The sequence below is a fragment of the Lutra lutra genome, chromosome 12, assembly GCF_902655055.1.
Source record: "Lutra lutra chromosome 12, mLutLut1.2, whole genome shotgun sequence".
Classification (NCBI taxonomy): domain Eukaryota; kingdom Metazoa; phylum Chordata; class Mammalia; order Carnivora; family Mustelidae; genus Lutra; species Lutra lutra.
This window is the reverse complement of record NC_062289.1, coordinates 39,698,956-39,721,985: the sequence shown is the minus strand read 5'-3', so window position 1 is coordinate 39,721,985 and position 23,030 is coordinate 39,698,956. Positions and strand designations below refer to the sequence as shown.

The 23,030-nt window shown below is 33.9% G+C and overlaps 1 protein-coding gene across 7 annotated transcripts in view; it reads right to left on the bottom strand.

Annotated features, from left to right (window-relative positions):
• Positions 1 to 23,030, bottom strand: part of CCDC178 (coiled-coil domain containing 178) — a 445,791-nt gene that overhangs the window by 251,865 nt on the left and 170,896 nt on the right. For all 7 annotated transcript variants that reach the window (XM_047698296.1, XM_047698297.1, XM_047698295.1 and 4 more), the window contains 5 exons: positions 15,718 to 15,780; positions 14,064 to 14,225; positions 12,368 to 12,481; positions 6,049 to 6,194; positions 2,033 to 2,192 (listed from right to left, as the gene is read on the bottom strand). In XM_047698296.1, the coding sequence (XP_047554252.1) occupies positions 2,033 to 2,192; positions 6,049 to 6,194; positions 12,368 to 12,481; positions 14,064 to 14,225; positions 15,718 to 15,780 (645 nt within the window). The remainder of the gene's footprint in view (positions 1 to 2,032; positions 2,193 to 6,048; positions 6,195 to 12,367; positions 12,482 to 14,063; positions 14,226 to 15,717; positions 15,781 to 23,030) is intronic.

Genomic DNA, 23,030 nt, shown 5'->3' with positions numbered 1-23,030 from the left:
TTTTATGGTCTTTTATTAAACAATTCCTTCAGATGATCCATGATTGTGATCAATTCTTTTACCCAGGGGGGACACCCCAGATTAGTAATATGACATCTGTAATGATGCCTAATGAAACTTGTTTCTTTATGGGAATGCTTCATATTACATACATATTTACAAATTTTTAAATAGTTTTATATGAAAAATTGTATTGTCTTTCCATTATTTAATGCCAATAACTGATCATAATCATAAACAGTGTCACTAATGATGAGATAAATAAATTTCTAAACTATGCATGTTCAAACTCTATGCTTCTGTTTACATAGGGTAAATGCATAACAAAGAGCAATCCAAGAGCTGATAAGAGGCAATTTCATATAAATTAAAGGTTACTAGAGAAGTATTATTCAGATATTTAGCAGAATCCTTAATTGCTAGAAAGCAATAGACAATGTAATCATTTTCATCTAGAGAGAACAGATTGGATGGCAAATTTCTTGTGTATTATCAAGGAGAGAGGGGGAATGAGAAAGAGAAAGGGAGACGTTCAGATTTTGCATACAACATGAGTATTCAACTAAAGTATCAGGCTGGCACAGTATGGAAAGTATCTCTGAAATGCTTCTGCTTTCAGGCATTATCATGCAAGTGGACAGCAAAATTACCAAAAAGGCATATGTTCATCCATTTATTCATTCAGTCATTCAATGAGTGTTCACTGAGTGCCTCTCTTGCGCCAGGCATAGTTCTGAGCTTTTAGGATACATAGAAGAATGTGACAGAAAATCTGTCCTCACTGACAATATGTCAGTATTGCAAGATGCAGGCAGACAACAAACAAGTAAAAACAAATGAACAAAACAAGTTCAGATAGAGACTGGTACCAAGGACAAAACACAAAACCAGGTGATGTGACAAGTAGCTGGAGGTTAAGTACATTTCAAAATGGGACAGCAGAGACAAGATTTTGGATGAAAAAAATACAAATCTCCATTTTTGAAAGGCTAGTTATACAGGAATTTTTTCTTTGTCTCTCTCCTGCTGACCATATTTTGCCATTTCACTAATTATTATTGTTCCATTAAAGTGCTGAAATGCCAGTCAATAAATGATTATTGAGATCCCACTGTGTTCTCAGCACCAGTACAATTGGAAAATATGGTTGAATTCAAACAGCTAATTCTACTGCTGTGATAAAATATGAGGTAGAGAATGATGCTTAAATCAGTAAATAACTTAAGCCTTCTCTTTTTGAGGTGTGCATTTGAGTCTAAGCCTCCCAGTCCATTCATTTATCACAAATCTTGAGATTTCAGGAACTTCTCTAAGAGAAGGCATAATTTATTGCCACTAGATGGCACCAATTATTTCCATATTTTTAGGCCCCCTCCTCCCAAAATACCCCTTTTCTATGTAATGGCCATATGTAAAATGGAAGAATATTACTTAGCACTATTATTAATAAAATTATTGTTCCTCTATTAATACTTTTCTGTAGGAAGGATCACAGAAATAGTACTATAGATGGTATGTTCATTCACTGACATACTTGTTTAAGGTATGTATTTCCTCCATTTTTTTAAATGGATTAAACAATATCTTTGAAAATGTAAAAAGGAAGAAAAGTAATTGAGTATATGAATATATATAATAATGGTTATATAAATATTAGGATCAAAAATAGCTTATACATGTATACTATATTACATACATCTTTAAAAGTTTTTACAATTTTTTAAAAAAAAGATTTTATTTATTTATTTAACAGAGAGCAACAGCAAGAGAAGGAACACAAGCAGGGGGAGTGAGAGAGGGAGAAGCAGGTTTTCTGCCGAGCAGGGAGCCCGATGCAGGGCTCGATCCCAGGACTCTGGGATCATGACCTGAGCTGAAGGCAGAGGCTCAACAACTGAGCCACCCAGGTGCCCAAAAGTTTTTAGAATTTAAATCTTTATTTCAAGATAAGAAATGAGTGCCTCAGACTACTTGCTAGTTTGACTATCACTATATTTCTTTCATTCTAAGACAGTCCAAAAAAAATACTCACTTTAATATCTGCCAGAGTTTTTTGCCTCATGGTAATTAGTGTTCGATATCTCTGTTCTTCCTCATAGAGTTTCTCTTCACAGATTTTTTTCTCACTTATGAGATGATCAAACACTGCTTGCGCATGCTCCTTTTTATATTTCATGGTTATAAATTCATTCCTATGAAGAAAGAATTGTATTTGCCATTAATCAATTCATATTTTATTTTTTAAGATACGTTTATGATACATTTTAAAAGAGCAAATATTAAAAAGTCTTAGAACTGAAGGGCTTTGGAAAAATTCCCTAGTTCTTTCCATAGGCCAACTTCCATAGAGATATGTCTAAATGATTCAGTTGTAAGAAAATCTCTGGAGAAATTTAGTGGATTCTCTTGGTTGCCTACACAGCATGCCTCTATTGCATTGCCATTCTAAAAGAACCCCTCCTCCATGCAGCATATAACACCAAAGATACATTCTAATTAGATTAAGCCAATTAGCATGAGGCTAATTATTTAGAAGTGAACATAAATATTACCATAGCTTAATAAGATGAAAGACAAGGACCTAAAGGCATGTAGAAAAGGCTCAACACCCACTAAATGTGAATGAGTCATGTTTTCAAACTTGATGACAATGGACACAGTGGAGAGAGAAAAAAATGAGTACCTAGGGTTGAGCTGTTGATTCACTAATGTCAACCAATTCTGCAGCTTACCCTACCCAAGGGTCTCTGTTATATAAGATGACACATTTCCCTATTGTTTAATTTAAGCTGTTGTGTGAACATGTTTGTTTGTGCTTAGGTGGGTGTATTTTGTCATTTGTAACTAAGTATATACTGAGACAGATATTAAATGGTTTTTATTTAAATAACAACACTAATAGATAAAGCATGGAAAAAGTGGTTAAAACAATAATGAAAACGAATGTGCTTTAGAAATAATTGCCAAAGTTGATCAGTAACACAGAGGGCAGAATAAACAGAGCTGCAAAAGTGCAGCACTTTTTTTTTTTTTAAGATTTTATTTATTTATTTGACAGACAGAGATCACAGGTAGACAGAGAGGCAGGTGGGGGGGGGAGCAGGCTCCCTGCTGAGCAGAGAGCCCGACGTGGGGCTCGATCCCAGGACCCCGAGATCATGACCTGAGCCAAAGGCAGAGGGTTTAGCCCACTGAGCCACCCAGGCGCCCCAAAAGTGCAGCACTGTCTTATGTTACCCTTATTTGTTTTTATCTCTGCTGGTATAGAAAACTGAGTAATCTGCACAGTTACCTTATAAGGCAGAGGGACTAAAGTTTTTTGGGGGAGCTGAAATGTTAAAATGTGCTGAATAAAATATCTCATTTAATACAACAAAATCCTATGAAAGTATAATCATTATAGCAATTTACAGATGAGGAAACTAAACTTTACCATAATTAGCTTATATAAGCTACTTAATAAACAGCAGTACCAGAATGCAAATCCAGTTTTATTTACTCTATTTGATTCAGCAGCTCAACACTAAATACTCATTTTTTTTCTCTCTTTCTCTACTATGGCTATTACCAAAAATTTGAAAACAATGTATTTTGTTCACATTTTTAGATGTGAGCCTCTCCTTCTGAATAGAATAAGGTCCCTCCCTTTTATCTGCTTTGCTCATGTCTGTTCCATTTCATCATTTATACCCAAAACATCCAAAATTCTTATGTGATATCCTATATAAATACTCACTAATATCAATATTATGGAACAAAGAAACCATGAAATCGACATGGGGAAGAGCTAGTATGACCAGAGCCCAAAAACCTCACAGTTGCTCCCAGCAAACATCACTATATTTTGACCACATATACTTTGTTCTCCACACTAAGTATTTTGAGTTTGGATTATATTCAAGACAGCATTTTCATTAGTTAATTATACCCACACATATATTATATAGACTATATATGCTTATATGTATATCTGTGTGTGAAAATAGTGTTTCCTTTCTCATAATGATAAAAAGAATAAACTCTGAAGTCCTATGGGTCTGGCCCTAAATCCTTTCACATCCTACTGAAGAAACAGTTGTAAAAATCAGAGTCAAGGACAGCTTCAATTGCTATTATTCTAATCATCATATTTTAATCATTTTGCATATGCAAGTTTGTATTTCTAAAATTATCTTCAGATACTCAAAGGTACACTTCCCCATTTGTCATTTCTTTGTCCTTCTTCGTGTCTGGCACTAGGCACACTGTAGGTTCTTAATAAATAATGATTAACTTGATATGGTCACCTATTGAAAATAACAGTAGATTATTATTAATGTAGTTTATTTGCAATAATCTTCTTTCCAATCCTAGTTTAGTGAGTCAGTATGGACAGTTTTAAGAGCACATGCTTTGGAATGAGATGGACCTAAACTGGAGCTGATTATCTGTACATTAACCACTGATTATCTGTACAAAGACAATCATTTAATTTCCCTGAGCTTCTGTTTCCTCAGTATTCATATGAGAATGTTATTACATAATTTGAGAATTAGCAGTGAGAACTGGATAAGATGAAGTACACAGATTGCCCACAAAGTGCCTGGCACATTAGGAAGTAAAAAAATGGTATCTTTAAATATTATTTGACATTATCCATCGTCATTGTTAATTAATAGGTCTATAAACAATGTCACAGGATCAATTATTCATTTTAGCCCTTTCCTGGGAGAAAGCAAAGTTTTGTCAAGTTCAGAGAGGGAACTGTGTCACTGGGACATGGTGGCCATTCTTGTCCCAAAGGCAATATAATCTAGCCACAGAATAGACGGAAATGTTATAACTGAAATAATAAGAATTCTTAAAAAACTAAATCTTAAACCAAACTCCTTATAAACTAAACTTAAACTAAATCTTTATAAGTCTAATGTGAACTATAAGATTTTAGACTTATATCACTGAGCCTCAAAATATTCTTACAGATGTCAAATAATGCAAATATCTTTGAAAATAACCATTTCCTTGCTTTCTTACATGATATACTGAATATGATTTTATGTCTTTCAGATAAAGCTGAATGCTCATTTTGTACATAAGTTTTTACCCCATAGTAACAGCTAAATAAATCCTTGTTGAGTGAACTGACTTGACTTGACATTATAGTATGGTAATCAAGCTGTGGATAACTGTTTTTCTGATATTTTATCCCTCAAGTGCTATGATTTTGTTAATGCTGTGTTAGCCTTCTTATTTGAATCAAACTGTAATTCCTAAATGTGACCAATGCATGTCCTTCCTGTAGTCCTTCAAGCTCTGTTCTCAACGTATTACAAAACAGATAATAAGAACCAAAAGGAATAAAGGAAGAGTATGTAAGTTCTAAGTGAGGGTCTCAGGAAACACCAAAGGTCTTAGAGTATGATCGTTCTTTGAGTGAAAGACCTTACTAACCCTTGGTAGGTATGCCCCTGATTAATAAAGGGACCAAATAAGAGGTTTCCAAAGACAGTAAGTATGAACAAATTACATAAGGTTTTGTAGAATATCTGTTTCTAAAGGATTACCTCAAAACTTACCAAAAAAGTTCGGGTGAAAAACCATATATTATTAACCATGTCCTGTGAGTAATACTGGAATTTGTGGGAAAGATTATCAATTTCATAATTAATAGAAGTTCTCATACTTGGAAAACAATAAGCATTCCCAGTTATTCAAGTAAAAGTAAACCCAGGGGAATAATAAAAAAATGAATTCAATTTATGCTTATTTGTTTTTTGTTTTTTAATGTAAGCTCCATGTCTAGGTAGAGCCCAATGTGGGGCTTAAAGTCACAAACCTGAGATCAAGACCTGAGCTCAAGAGTCTCATGTTTAATTGATTGAGCCACCCAGACACCCCCACAATTCATGTTTTTAAGCCAAATATCAAATATCACATGTATACTCTGCATCAAATAATGATGGAAAATAATGGACCATTTTAAGAATAAACCTTAAAGAAATTTGATCTTATCTCTTTTAATGATAATATATTGAATACTTAATATTTTGATAAAATTTACGTACTTACTTTAAACTCTCAAGTGTCTGAGCAAAAATACTACTTTCTTTCTCTTTTTCTTTTAAGTTCTTATTCAACTCATCTATTTTTGCAAGATAAATAATTGTTTTACTTTTAGTGTTCTCTATTTCTCTAAAAATCATTGAGTGTTTTTCCTGGAAAATAAATTAAAGCATGTTTTATTTTAAATACTAGAATTTTCAAATCCTTGCAACTTAAGGACACAATTACATTTGGCTATATAAATAATTAAAAGCAAATAGAAACTTATTAACAGTGTAAGTAACAACTTAGGTTTATATTCTTTCTCTTCTCCATAGTTGTATCTGATAAGACTGTCTAAAAGATGGCTTAGAACTATATGTCTCTCTCCCCACATCTCTCTTCCTCTGTCTCCATTTTCCTCTCTCTATCCTTACTGTCTTCCCCTCCACATACTCCAATACAAGCACACCTTAAGGGCATGTCCTTTCAAAATATAAACATGTGGATGGGGTGCCTGGGTGGGTCAGTTGGTTAAGCATCTGCCTCCGGGCTCAGGTCATGACCTCAGAGTCCTGGGATCAAGTCCCACATGGGGCTCCCTGCTCAGTGGGGAAGTCTGCTACTCCCTCCACCCCTCTCCCTGCTCATGATGTCCCTCTCTCTTTCTCTCTCTCTCTCTCTTAAATAAATAAAGTCTTAAAAACTATATAAACATGTGGCTACTGGTTCTCAAACATGTACAATGAAGCTGGGCAAGGATATACATGGTCCTGATCTTTCAAACAAAACAAGTCAATGTTTAATACCAGTATACTTTCCCAAGGCTGGCTTGTGCAAGTCCAAACTGAAGATTTGATTTTGCATCTATTTTTTGCATGATCCTTTCATCACTGTTGATTTTCATGTTGACTGAATGATTTACTGATTGGATGACTGATTTACTGAATGCTGTTCCCCACATTTGGCATTGCTTCTAATTAGTGCTACTCTCCCAAACGATTTCAGATATCAACTGCTCCCTTTGCTCCTATTTTCTTCCACTTTCCCCCATATGCTCTCTGATTCTTTCTCTGCTCTTACAGATTTCAAGAAGAAAGGCTAAACTTTTGTATTTATTTTCCTATAAAAATCTGCTATTTGTCCATGACTTTCAACACTGTGTACTGCATTTGGATTTTCATACTTTCCCTTTGTTTCTTTTTCTGAAAGTTCTGGAATTAGTCTACTGATAAATGAGGGTTTTTGGTTTGCTTGTTTTTAATACCTGAATGTAGTTGAAAGATGGCTTACTAGGATTCTTCAATGTGACAAATAGGCTATTAGATTATTACTGGGAGAAAAGTCAATCCCTGCCCCCCGCAAAGTGTGAAGAGGTACAAGTTCGGAATAAAGTAGGTAAGTAGGAGTCAAAGAGGATGGGCAGCTCTGGGTACATCATGCTACCACTAAGTTTGAATTTTAGGTCAGATTCCATAATTAATGCCTTCTTGAAGGAAGATTCCCACAAGAAACTCAGAAGACATCAGAAGCAATGGTATCAACAACTTAGACCATACCAGCCAGTTCAGCTGTGCTGAAGGTGGTGTCAGAAGACTCTACACTAAAGGACAGAAGGAGACAGTGTGTTCCTTGCAGACAGCAATGAAAAGCCAAAAATGGTCTTTTGCCAATTTAATAGGTGCCATCAGTGAGGCTTTGGTAAACATGAACAGCACATTGCCGTCCATGGCACCAAAAAAGATCAGAAACATTATAGTGGGCTGAGTCTAGAGAGAAGCAGTTAGATATCATGTGTCAATCAGGAGTACAAACCTGCACATGTGCAACGAGCAGAAGTTTGCCCCCCACCCACAATAGCCATTTGTAAGTCTTTTGATAAATGCCGAAGTGCCATCAGAACAAGCGGGAATAAAGGCATAAAACAGCACATATAATGACATTAAATGACCATTCTTTGGCTTATTTCTTTCTCTAGCCCTGGGGGACACAGGCTTCAGGAATTTGGAAGTTTTCCAACCCAAGGGTACTTTCATGTCCAGACCGGGAAGAATCTAAAAATCTGAATTGCAGTTAATAAATGTTTTATTATAAAGCATTTTTCATCATTTCCTTATCTTCCTAAAACTTTCATGTCACATATTTAAAAATATTAGGTAATAAAGATTATATTCAGATTCTAAATTATTAACTTCAAATTGTATTTTTAATTTTTATTTAAGATTTTAAAAAAGATTTTAGATTAAGAATTTTAGGATTTTAAGATTTTTATTTAAGATTTATTTCTTAAATTATCTAAACATAATAAGTTTAGAATCTATGCCCAAGATTTAAACTGGGGTTAAAAGAGTAAAAATTCAGTAATGGCCCATGTTTAGCTTGGCCCATGACTGAAATGCTTATGCACAGTAAAAGATAGAATTATTTGTCTTAAAAATTATTTGTCTTAGAACTTAAGTTCTTAGAAGACAGAAATAGGGTCTATAGTATGACTTGTACCCCTATCAGCATCAAAGTACTTAATAAATGCTATTAACAATGTTTGACATTACAACAGTTTGGAGTTCAACAGCATGGCACATGAGCCATTTCTTCATCTGTGTATTGCCCATCTCACTAGCTTCATCTCTTTTCACTCTTATAATGGGTACCCTGCTCTCTGGTCATACCAAACTACTTGCAATTCCACAAACACATAGCACTATTCCATATCTTTGCTTTTCAAACAGCACCTGTTTCTAAAATGCCCTTACTTCATTTCTTCATCAATTTTTAAATTATATAATAATAATAATAATAATAATAGGATGAAGAAGAAATATAATCTCCAGTGACAATAATTTTTTAAGGCTTTTTGTGTATCATCTGTACTCCACAACAGCATGGTACTATAAGTATTTAACCTTCATTTACTCTACTAGTAATTCTCATTTTTAGATATAACCTCTGAAAAACCTTCCCCAATTCCCTGGGTTCAGTCAGGTTTTCCTCCTCCATGACACTCTTCCACCTCATTATACTGCTGTCATGGCTTTGGTCACAGCGTATTAATGCTCTCTATGTCCTTGTCTGTTCCCCAACAAGATGACAAACTTTTTGAGTGAACAAAGTTCTCCTTTTACTTCCCCAATTCCGGCAAATTCCAACAATGTTTAATATATCTTAAGTGCTTAACAGTAATTGGAAAGACAAACTTATTTGAAGGACGAATAAAAGAAAATTAGTCCTTCTTCTCTAGCCCTTCAACTCCTAGTACCTTCTATAATATTGAGGGCACACACAAAGAATGTGTTAACTCATATTCTTCATTGAAATTTGTTATATTTATTAAACATACCACCTTGGCCATTTTTAGTTAATATTTTTAAAACTAGTATTCAGATGTGGACATAAGAACTGGGTGGTTTTCCATTGCCATGTTCAACACATATATTTTTCCTTTGTGACTTGTTAACAATAACTTGTTGTCAATAACAATAGTATGCTAAGTAGTAGAAACTTGTCTGAATGTTTTTGTTCCTGATTTTAAAGGAAACACTTTTAATCTTTCACCATTAAGTAGAGCGCTAGCTGGAAAATACTGGTAGAAACACTATGACACATTATCAAGGTAAGGAGGTTTTCATTCTATTTCTAGATAGTTAAGCCTTTCTGAAAATCATTAGTGGTTATAGTGTTTTATTAAATATTTTAGGTTGTCTTTCATTTCTGAAAATGTACTGAATCATAGTAGTACAGTTGATCCTTGGACAACACAGGTTTGAACTTGCAGGTCCGCTCACATGCAGATTTTTAACAGCACACGGCTATAAATGTATTTTTTCTTCCTTATGATTTTCCTAATAACATTTTTTTGCCTAGCTACTTTAACATAAAGATACAGTATATAATATCTGTAGCATAAAAATTATTTGTCAATCAACTGTCTGTTATCAGCAAAGCTCCCAGTCAACAACAGGCTATTAGTAAAGTTTTGGGGGAGTCAAAAGTTACACGTGGCACAGTCTAAACCCTGCATTGTTCAAGTGTCAGCTGTACATTTGTTTATGCTGACTCATCTTCACATTTTTTTTTATTTTAGATTTTATTTATTTATTTGACAGAGAGAGAGAGATCGCAAGTAGGCTGAGAGGCAGGCAGCAGAGAGGGGGAAGCAGGCTCCCCGCCAAGCAAGGAGTCTAATGCAGGACTTGATCCCAGGACCCTGGGATCATGACCTGAGCCTAAGGCAGCGGCTTAACCAACTGAGCCACCCTCATCTTCACATTCTTCAAAGGAATGTTACTTTGCATAATACACTGTAAAAATTCAGTTCACTGATATATTTAAGAGTTTGTCATCTGTGTTCATAAGTGAGACCACCTATAGATTTTTTTTCAAGCTAGTATTTTTCAGTTACAGTTCCAGAATTCTATTATTATAGAGTGAATTTAGAAGCTTTCTATACTTTCTTATGGTCTGCATCTCATCTTTGTAGGGAGGCCTGCAAAGTAACTGGCCATGTTTTTTTTTGTTGTTTTTTTGTCTTGGTTTTTTTGGTTGTTGTTGTTGTTGTTTTCTGCTTTTAGAGAGAGAGTATGCATACATGCAAGCTGGGGGAGAGGGGCACAGGGAGAGGGAGTAAGAGAACCTCAGGTGAGCCTAACGAGGGGCTCAATCTCACAACCCCAAGATCATGACCTGAGCTGAAATCAAGAGTCAGAGGCTTAACGGATTGAGCCACCCAAGTGCCCCTGTGCTTGTTCTTGTGGTCAGTGGTATAGACAAATTACATTTATTCTGTAATTTGTATTCTACACTTGTTGTGATTTTCCCTCTTTATCCAGTTTTCATTATTTGTATTTTATAAATATATAATTCATCTAAATTTTAAAAGAAAATGTTATGCAAAATAGTATTCTTTCTTCCACTACTATATAAAATTATTTCTCTTATAATTTTTCCCATGGCTGTTTTTATCCTCTTTTGTCCTTACAGGTATGCTAGGTACTTTAAGTTTTTCTTACCAAAATAATTTATTGGTAACACTAATGTATTACCTTGGCCTGTTCTGTAAATTTTGCTATATAGTTCATCATCAGTCATTTGTAAACAATTTGTGCTTCTAAATATTCCTTAACACAGATACCAAATGATGAAAAAAAGTAATTTAAGAAATATTTCAAGTAATCTGTTTTCTTTTTTGTTCTATTTTTTTTGTTATTGAGTTCTGAATTTGCTTCATTGTATTCAACAAAAGTAACCTGTATGATCTGACCAGAATAATGTAATAGTACAGACTCTAAGGCCAGTGTTGGATTTAGTGAATCTCAACTCCTCCATTAATGAGCTGTGTGAAACTGAACAAGCTAATTCGAAAATAAGATATGAGATTTTCAACTGTAGAATGGGGATAATAATAGCACAATCTTCACAGAGTTATTATGAAGTTGAAATGAGTTAATGTGTCTGAGCACTTATAATAGTGCCTGGTATACAGAGAACATGCAAAATAACAGTATCTGTTGGTATTATTACTACTATTTTCCTTGATAATGTTTACATTTCTTTTGTGGCTTAGTACAGTGGGGTAGGGAGAGGGTGGTGGGGTTATGGACATTGGGAAAGGTATGTGCTATGAAGTGTGTAAACCCGGTGATTCACAGACCTGTACCCTTGAGGCTAATAATACATTATATGTTAAGAAAAAAATAAAAAATTATATTAAAAAAAAACCTAATCCTGGAAAAAAAAGTGATATGATTACACCTCTATCTCATAGCCAACATGCTGTCCACCAACAAATCCATTTGGTGCTACCTTTAAAGCATAGAGTACAGCAAGTTAAAGACAATGGACTGTCTCTACTTCCCCATACCCAGAGATTCTCTAAAGACAGAATATTAAAGAGAAGAAGATTTTCAGGGAGCAAATATTTCTAATTTGGAAAAAGCCCTGAAGCCCTTTTGATATATGACCACTTGTTCATGCTGCCTATACACCAGCTTGAGGGTAAAACTGAGATGTCGGATATTAACAGACGTTTCAGTCTGTATATTGGTCCCATCTGTAGAAACACGGTACTATTTAATACAATACAAATCCCCACCCCTACTTTGTAGGATAGGTTTACAGGAGGATGCACTAGTACAATGGGAAAACCACCGTAAGAGAGAAAAAATGAAGACACAGAGACTGTGTGTGTGTGCATGTGTGGTGCGTGTATGTGTGTGTATGTGTATAGAAACTACTTACTGTAACCAATTAGAAATGAGAGGCATCCACCTAAAATAAATTTGCCTGAAAAGTTTTCATTGACATAAAGAAGTTGTAAATTCAAAATTATTTTTTATGTTAAATTTCTTACCTCGGTTTCTGTTATTGCATCACGGGTTTTCTTCCCCCTTCTTCGTAATTTTTGCCTAGTTCGTTCCACGTTTCTTTTAACATAGTCTCTCCTCTCAATTATATCATTTAATATCTAGAAGACATTCAGAAATTAAGATGTGTAACATCTGCAATCCAATTATCACGGGTTAGACTAAATAGTTTCCAAGTGGCTATATTAATAATAACAATATATATTTTGGTATAAGGGAAAAGGACCACCAAACATGAATTACAAAAACATATTATGATATCCACATCCCAATATTCCATTATGAATTATTGGAGAAAACCAAAACCCAACCAATTTTAGCTAAATAAAAAAACTAAAAAACTCACATAGAAATTGCAAGTTTTCACCATGATATTTAAAATATCTTAACCAAAATTGAAACTGCAAATACAAATTGTTAGCAATCATTACCAAAAGTACATAAAAACTTATTGTTTTCAAGAGTTTGTGTTACATTGATGTTTCTTATAATTTATAAACTTAAAACATAATAAAAACAAAAATGATTACCCAAGTATAAGATGAGATAAAACAATGGCTATTATAAAATAAGGGGGAATAAAAGTCGTTAATCTTTTCAGGAATTCATTAAACTCAGATGATTATACTGAGCCTTTTGAAGCAATTAATAAATTTCCATCACTAATGTAAGGAGGAGCCATTATTAAAATCATTTATCTCACGAGGTGTTAGTACTGGTTATATATTCATTACATGAGCTCTAGGATAAGCAATTAAGAGCCCTGAATATAGTAGTATACTCAGAATTTGTTGTTGCCATGTTTTGTGGCCTTGTACAAGCTGCTTCACACATTTAGGCCCAAGTTTTCTGAAGTCTGTGATCCAGATAAACTCTGTCTTGGCCATTTCTTAGGGAGACTTTGAAGATCAAAATAAACTTTCATAATGGGAACATTTTCTAAATCATAAAGTTTTTTAAATTTAAAAAAACACTGAAAATTTTTAAAGACTCAGAATATAAAATTACATCATCATTTACAAAGGAAAAAAAAAATCCTGTTGCCAAAATGGCCCAAATGAATATATGTATGTCCTCCCTGCATCTAAGGACAAGAATATATAACTCTTACCACACCCTCTACTTTTCCAAAAGACTAATGACATGATGCATACATATTTTTCTACTTAATTTTTCTTTGGGAAGGGCTAGCAATATCAGTTACTGCCATAAACTTGTTGTTTTGAAAATATTTTATCGACATTTGCTTTATTTTTCATCCTAGGTGTCTTAACTTCTTCTACATACATCAAATATTTGCCATAAAAATGTCAAGATGCATTATATTTTACATTTGAGCAAACATAGCTTTAGCATTTTATTAACAAGCAGTAAAGACTTTGAATTAAATTTAACATAGTGGGCAATCACACCAAATAAATCACTACTCATTTTATTTGAAAACTGCTTGCCTAAGTACACTCTAATATAGAGTATGGGGTTCCCAGTAATAGCATTCATAGTCTTGCTATGTAGTTCCACTATAGATTAGTTGTGTGGTCGTAAAATACATATTTTGTTCATGATTTTATGTCTTTCTATGTGAAATCATAATATTCCAAGTAATAATGTAAAATCACATACATAGTTTATTGACTTAAATATTCCTGGAAATTAGCTTCTGGATTAATTATAAATGCTTACATCAGAATGTTCTTTGTGGATAGTTCTGATTCTTATAGCATCTGCTTCTAGTTGAAGTAGAGGTGTCCCAAGTTTTGCCAGTGCTAGGGTACACATTGCTTTATTTTCCAAAAGATCCCGCCTCTCAAGTATCTGTTCTTCTTGGATGGAATACAGTTTTTTCTGCCAGATTTTAAATAATTCATTCAGTTATTAATTACCTAAACATGGGGTCTAAGGAGTACACTTGTAATGAGCACAGGGTGATGTATAGAATTGCTGAATCACTATATTGTACACATGAAACTAATATTTCACTATGTGTTAACTAACTGGAATTAAAAACTTAAAAAAAAAAAATGTTTATTGAGTCTCAGTCCTGAGCCAGGCAGTAGTTTTTGTTGCTATTTAAAAATTAAAAAAAAAAAAAAGCCACCATAAAAAGCAATAGGTATGAATATAGCATATTTATATGATACACAATTATTATTTAAAAAAATGAGAGAAAATTTTAATATAGACAATAAAAAGTCAAACATTCTTAAGTAAGTATTGAGGATAATAAGGTTAAGAATCACACTAACATCAAATAGTGAAATATATGTAATTCCTGTAATCTAAGATCCAATAAAACCAATGAACAAGAAGTTAATGACAAAATATGAAGCAGAGAGGGATAGAAGATTATGGAATTACTGAACATATATATTCGAAGAAAAATAAATCAGAAAATTTGGCATTTTCAGCATATAGAAATAGAGAAACACTGCTTTTATATGTTTGAAAATACCAAATTTCCTAACAGAAGAAATCACAATTTGTGTTTATATGGAAGAAGGCCAGAGGTCCAGATAATCTCAAAGAAGTATATAAAAAACACTGTTTTGAACTGTTTTGCCTCTTGATTTTATTTTCATAATTTTAAATATTTGTTTATTTCTGAAAGGGAGGCATTCTAGAAACATGCCAAGCATCAAAACACCCAACCCTGATTCCAAAGCATATGCAGTTGATAGAGATTAAAAAAAAAATTAAAATTGATTTTGCTAGATATAATAATTTAATTTCAAAATCTGTATATGGAAATATCGTAGCAGGGGTGCCTGGGTGACTCAGGCATCAAGTGTCTGTCTTTGGCTCAGGTCATGATCCCAGGGTCCTGGGATGGAGCCCCACATCCGGCTCCCTGCTTGGTGGGAAGCTTGCTTCTCCCTCTCCCACTCCCGCTGCTTGTGTTCCCTCTCTTGTTGTGTCTCTCTCTGTCAAATAAATAAATAAAAGTCAAAAAAAAAAAAAAGAAATATTGTAGCATACTTTTCTTTCAGTGTTAAATAAAGAAATTCCATTGAAAGGCACTAAAAGTAAAGAAAACATAACATCATCACAAAGCAAACTAAAGAGACACTTAGGAATAAGATCTCACTGCCCTTTTACTAGACTGGCAGAAATTCCCATTAAGCCACAAAATGAGATATGTGTATGGGAGGTCAGTTTCTTTATGCATGATCAGACACTGCTAGTCGTACACAGAGGGCAACTGTCATCAGCTAAGGAGAGAAAACTGCTGGCTTGCAAACCAAGTAGTGAAAAGAGGCCTCATTACAGGCAAATTTAAAATGCTAAGTAAAATGCAAATTAAAGGAAGAATAAAATATTGAAACAAAATTAGGATTACCTGAATCATCATTCCATTAGCTACTTCACCTCGTGTGAGTTTTTTCAAGAATTCTTCTCTACCCTACAAATTATCACATTTTTTAAAAAGGAGGTTTTATTTGTAGAATATCAGAAAACATGATTAAAGACAATTGCTAAAACAAGATACATCTTATTTATATTATAATAAAGAGTAAAATATTCATAAAATGGAGTATTACAAAAAAACAAAAACCAACCAACAAGCCAAACAAAACTTCTGATGTTATTTGAAGCAAAGTTAGTGATACAATCCCAAGAAAAAGAATACAAAGTTTCAGTTCAGTTCAGTTTGTGCTTTATAACCCTGAACTAAAATATCAAGGTAACCAAAAAGGGAAAACTAACCAGTCTTCAATTCCTTTTTAAAAACAATCAGTTTGTTTTTAATATTACTTTCCAGGAGGCACACATTCAATTTTGAAAACATGACAGACATAATTTAAGTCTGAAGTTTGTAAAATGTGATCTGGTTCTCCATCTGGCTAGAATAAAATTTTTTTTCTTAAAAAAAAAATCATTCCTTCAAAGTTAGGGGCAAAAATATGTGGATAGATTTGAACTCTCCATAGTAATACTTGACATTACTTCACAATCAGAGATACTGCCTTTTAATTATGCAACATGCATCATGTAGCTGTTAAAAACAGTATCAGGATTAAATGGATACATAATAGTGTAGACTTAACACAAGAGACAGCGTCTGGTCTTCTTAGTACAATACCAGCTGAACTATTATTGAAAATGTTCAAGAAGAGAGGCTGGAGAGTGACAGAGTTATATAGTAGTTGTAAAAACACTTTCTAAATAATTTGTTGAATAAATGCATTAACAACAAACAAACTGCTTTTGATCCCAAGGTTGGGTAATTAAACTATAAAAGTTTAAGTTTCTTTCAAACTCAAAATTGTGTTTTTAAAAAAATCTCTTTATATAATGAGAAACTCAAGATCCGTTAAAATACCATAATCACACATATTTTTATTTATAAACAGTATGTTAAGGATGGAGAGCGAAACCAGGCCTACAAGGATGTTTTCCTGAGACTTGGTGAAACAGGTGAAGTGGTAGGAAATGCAGAGGTAAGTGCCTGAATCAGAACTGAATCAGGGTGCCTGGGTGGCTCAGTGGGTTAAGCCTCTGCCTTCAGCTCAGGTCATGATCTCAGGGTCCTGGGATCGAGTCCTGCATTGGGCTCTCTGCTCAGCAGGGAGCTTGCTTCCCCCTCTCTCTCTGCCTGCCTCTCTGCCTACTTGTGATCTCTGTCAAATTAATAAATAAAAATACTAAAAAAAAAAAAGAACTGAATCAAAACTGGCCACTTTTATGAACATGGCCTGCAACCCAGCTTGTGCTAGACTTCTCAGTTCCATTGCCAGTTCATTGTAAAGGGAATGAAAGCCCAAAACAATTGCCATTTCACAACTATTACAGTAATGGATTCAACCAAGAATTACCAATAGATGCTAAATTGAAGTACATTCTCTTTTTTTGGAAACAAAGACAACGACATGTTCTTAAAATTTCGCTCAATTGAGTACTTATTAATTACAACAGGAAAATGAATACATCTGTTGGTCATAACTTTAACCAAATGCTCAAACTTACTATCAATAATAATGAGACAAACTTATACCATGCGCTTTGTGATGTTTCACTGACACAATATTTTAACAATGTAATACTCCTGCCAAAAGTGTTTAACCTGAATCTAACAATGAACAAAAAATAAATTCATGTGAGAGCCCCAAAGTAACAGGTCTAGGCTCTTCAACAAATTTGTTGAAGAGGAAAGCAGACTCAAAAGTTATGAGATAAATGGAATGCATGGTGCTAAGTTACATACAGAAATCAACCGAACTAGAGAAATTTGCATGTGAACTACATCTTTGTGTCAGTCATCTAATTATTGCCTCTTAGTTCTAAATCCACTCTTTACTCTAATTTGAGATGCTGGAGCTGTCTATGTAGTTTTCTTTTGCCCGCTGGAGTTAAGAATTAGGCTTTGTCAATAGAGGGCAGTGGAGGGGCTTACAAAGCTGCACTAAGGTGCTTCACATCCTTGTTCTGATTCCAGTTATTTTCTTCTTTCCACAGAATTGCTGCCAGCTGGTATGGAGAAGACCAATGGTGCTTACCCTCCAGCCAAGTTCTCTACCCAGAAACTCCAATCAAACTCCATTTAACCTCCATCAAATTCTCAGGCATCTGGCAAGTGGCTGCTTGTGGTCATCCACTGAGACACAGCCACACTCTCTCCTGTAAGACCTTACTCTAGCTTTGGGGGAAGGCAGCCTCTTCCATGCTTATCACTTCTTTGGGTACTTTCTTCATCCATAAAGGCTGTGGCTGCCCCCTCTACTATTCTAGATATTCTGATGTTCTGATATTCTCTAGAGCAGAGATCAAAAAGCTTTCTCTGTTAAAAGTTGGTATAAAGTTTTGGCTTCGGAGACATAAAGTCTCTGTAACAACTCGTTAATTCTGGTTTTGGAGAATAAAATATAACAAAAGATCACTTTAAAGAGCTCAAAAGAAACCGAAGAAAAGGGGGAGCATTCTCAGATGCTAGGAACAGCCCACACAGAAACACTGTCACCTTTGACCTGCTGCCTGGCTTTAGCAGCCAAAAACCAGAAGGTGGCAGCAAAGAGCTATTCTAGGCCCAAGAACTGAAGAGCAATGTAAAGATGCTATGTGTCCAGAAAAACACTTTTAAAGAGAAAAGAGGTGTAAATACTAAATAAAGATAGATATAAGCTCAGAATCAAGGAAGTAGCATCAGTCTGCTTTCCAGTGATGGAGGGGACCTAAGACAAAAGTTGGAGAACTCAAATAATTATAAAAGGTCTAAGACCAGGGACAGAAATAAATAGACTTTAAAATTAAGAGTTATGACCATAAAGAAAAATTTAGTATTTCTGCAAAGAACTGAGTTGGACGGAGAAGCTCCTGCTCTACATTGTTAAAGTACTGTTTAGTGGCCAGGATGCTAAGAAAAAGTCCAACAACCAAAACTGATTCTTTCTAAAAATAAACACAAGGGTACTATTTTATCTGTTTCATATATATTTATATGAAAATATGTGATTTTTTTTCTTTAGAAACAATTTTTAAATTTTTTTATTTTTTTATAAACATATAATGTATTTTTATTTATTTTTTGTTCATATAATGTATTTTTAGCCCCAGGGGTACTACAGTAATCAAAACAATTTGGAACTGGTACACTTCACAGCACTCACCACAGCACACACCTCCCCCCACAATGTCTATAACCCCACCATCTTTAGAAACATTTTTAAATTACAAAGAGTAAAATTAAAATAACCTGAATCCACAAACCCAGAGATACGCATTGTGACTTTTTGTTGTATTTCTTTTTAGGTCCAGGCATTAAAGTTGTTCTCTTTGGTAGAGTCAGCCTAGTAAGACCTTTCTCAGCCGCTAAAAAAATTCCATTTTTTAAAATTAAAAACTGAGTAAATTTTCAATTTATCCTTGTACTCACATATTTTAACGACTATTGTATTACTGGAAAATTTGTGTATTCAGTTTTCCTGGTATGTGTTAACTATGTATTCATGCTTTCCATAAACATTTACTGAGTACCTACTTTGTTTTAAGCACTGTTCTAGGCATTGAGATGCAGTAGTGTACAAAACAGTTCTTGTCCTCCTGGAGCATATTTCCCTATTGTTATTATGTAACTGTTATAAACACACTTAACATGTATCTTAGTAGTCTTTGTTAATCTTTGTTATCTGGTGATTTTATTTAAGTCTTATTTTTAGAAATAATGTTAATTAACTATAGTTACAAATGTATATAAAGTACTCCACATGCACTGGTTTAATATCCGCAAATCAGTCAACATGACATATCACTAACAAAATGAAGGATAAAAACCATATGATGACCTCAACAGATGCAGAAAAAACATCTGACAAAATCCAACAGCTGTTCATGATTAAAAACTCTCAACAAAGTAAGTTTAGAGAGAACATACCCCAACATAATAAAGGCCATACATGACAAACCAACAGTTCATATCATATTCAGTGGTGAAAAATTGAAAGCTTTTCCTTTATATCAAGAACAAAGCAAGCATGTCCTCAATCACCACTTTTATTTAACATAGTACTGAAAGTCCCAGCTGCAGCAATCAGACAAGAAAAAACAATAAAAAGTATCCAAATTGGTTAAAGAAGAAGTAAAACTGTCACTATTTGGCGATGACATAATACTATATATAGAAAACCCTAAAGACTCTACTAAAAATTATTAGAACTAATAAATGAAGACAGTAGAGTTGCAGGATACAAAATGATACATAGAAATCTGTTAATTTCTATAGATTAATAATAAAGTAGCAGAAGAAGAAATTAAGAAAACAATCCCAATTGTATCAAAAATAATAAAATATCAGGAATAAATTTAACCAAGAAAGCAAAAGACCTATACTCTAAAAACTGTATGACACTGATGAAAGAAAGTGAAGACAACACAAATGAAATGATACACCATGCTCATGAATTGGAAAAATAAATGTTAAAATATCTATACTACACAAAATACTAATCTACAGATTCAATGCAATCCCTATCAAAATATCAACAGTATTTTTCACAGAACTAGAACAAATAATCCCAAAATTTGTATGGAATCATAAAAGAGCTTAGTAACCAAAGCAATCTTAAGAACAAAGCTGGATGTACCATAATTCCAGATTTCAAAATATACTATAAAGCTACAGTAATCAAAACAATTTGGAACTGGTACAAAAAAAGACACATAGATCAGTGGAACAGAATAAAGAGTGCAGAAATAAACCCAATGGTTATATGGTCAATTAATCTGTGGCAAAGGAGGCAAAAATATGTAATAAGGAAAAGGCAGTCTCTTCAATAAATGATGTTGATAAACATCTACAATGTTGATAAACAATTACATTCAAAAGAGTGAAAATGAACCACTATCTTATGTCAAAAACAAAAATAATATGGATTAAAGATCTAAATGTGAGACCTGAAACAATAAAACTCCTAAAAGAAAATATAGGTAGTAATCTTTTATACATCAGCCTGAGCAACATATTTATGAATATGTCTCCTCAAGCAAAAGAAACAAAGGCAAAAATAAACAATTGGGACTACACCAAAATAAGAAACGTTTTTCACAGCAAAGGAAACCATCATCAAAATGAAAGGATGTCTACTGAATGCCTGGAGAAGGTATTTTCCAATGTTATATCAATAAGGGGTCACATCCAAAGTATATAAAGGAATTCTACAATTAAACACCAAAAAACCAAGTAATTTTAAAAAATGGGCAGAAAACCTAAATAGACGTTTCCAAAGAAGACATACAAATGGCCAACAGACACATGAAAAGATACTCAATATCACTAATCATCAGTGAAATATAAGTCAAAACCATGAGATATGACTTTGCACCAGGCAGAATGGCTAAAATAAAAAAGACAAGAAATAACAAGTGTTGACAAGAATATGGAGAAAAGGGAAGCCTCATATGCTGTCAGTGAGAATAAAAATTGGTGCAACCACTATGGAAAACAGTATGGAGTTTCCCCAATGAATTAAAAATATACATACCATACAATCCACTAATTCTACTATCAAGTATTTATCCAAAGAAAACAAAAACACTAACTCAAAAATATACATGCACCCCGGGGCGCCTGGGTGGCTCAGTGGGTTAAAGCCTCTGCCTTCGGCTCAGGTCATGATCCCAGGGTCCTGGGATCAAGCCCCGAATCGGGCTCTCTGCTATGCTGGGAGCCTGCTTCCTTTCCTCTCTCTCTCTCTCTGTGTGCCTCTTTGTCTACTTGTGGTCTCTATCAAATAAATAAATAAAATCTTAAAAAAAATATACATGCACCCCTATGTTCACTGCAGCATTAATCACAATAGCCAAGATATGGAAGCAATCTCAGTGTCCTTCAACAGGTGAATGGATAAAGAAGATATGGTATACATATATGCAACGGGATATAACTCAGCCACAAAAAATGATGAAATCTTGCCATTTGTACCAACATGGATGGACTTAGAAAACATCATGCTAAGTGAAATAAGTCAGACAGAGAAAGACAAATACTGTATGATTTTACTTATATGTGGAATTTAAAACAAGCAAAGAGAAACAAATTTTTAAGTACAGGGAACAAACTGGTAGCTGTCAGAGGAGGAGAAGCATGGGTGGATGCAAGAAATAGATGAAAGGGATTCACAGACACAAATTTCCAGTTGTGAAATAAATAAGTCATAGAGATGAAAAGTATAGCATAGGGAATGTAGTTAATAATATTGTAATGACATCATATGGTAACCGATGGTAATTACACTTATAGTGGTCAGAACTGTGTAATGTATAGAATTGTTGAATCATGCCATGTACCTGAAACAGATACAATATTGACTACAGTGTGTGTGTGTGTGTGTGTGTATGTGTATACCATATTTTAATAATAAAAGTTTTTAAAAATAGATAAAAAGGTTTTTACATATATTGATAAAATACTTTCCGGAAAGGTTCTACCAATTTACACGGAGTACAGGTTATCATGGTTGCTATATCAATAAAAAAATTATCAAATATTAGTTTTCAAATATGTAAAATTGGGATAACATTTCTTTTCCACAAAATTATTCCAGGAGTAGAAGAAGACAAAACATATAAAATAGTTTGCCTGGGGCAATCACCACATTAAGCAGTCAACAAATAGCTAGTATTACTTTCAATGTGTTGTTTAGAATCTGCATATTTGTCAGGAGACAGATTCCAGAGGTAAATATGTGAGTTGGTTTTTAAATACTGTTTTATCCTAAAGAGTGAAGGTAGTCCCATTCTGTGCAGTATTCTTCATGCTGTTCATCCCCAATACTTTTGAATATTTGTCAGGCTCCAAATTCAATGTTTTATATAGAGTATTATCACACAGAGGTACAATCCACATATTGTTACACTCATTTATGAGATCACAAACTTAAGTTCTTACTGGTGAATATTCTTCATATTCTTTGAATAAATGATTAGCAGAACCAGGATTCAAATTAAGAAACATCTGACTCCAAAATCCATCCCCTTTCAACAAAATCACAGTACACTTAGAAAAGGGTGAGAAAAAGTAGAATCAAAATTCAGAGATTTAAATGAAAACACTAAAGCCAATTTACCCTCCTTTTTTTTTTTTTTCTGACAACAAAACTCTAATCCAGGAGAATTGGGAAGGAAGTTATGTTCCCAGCAAGGCAAATAAAGTTTTATTTT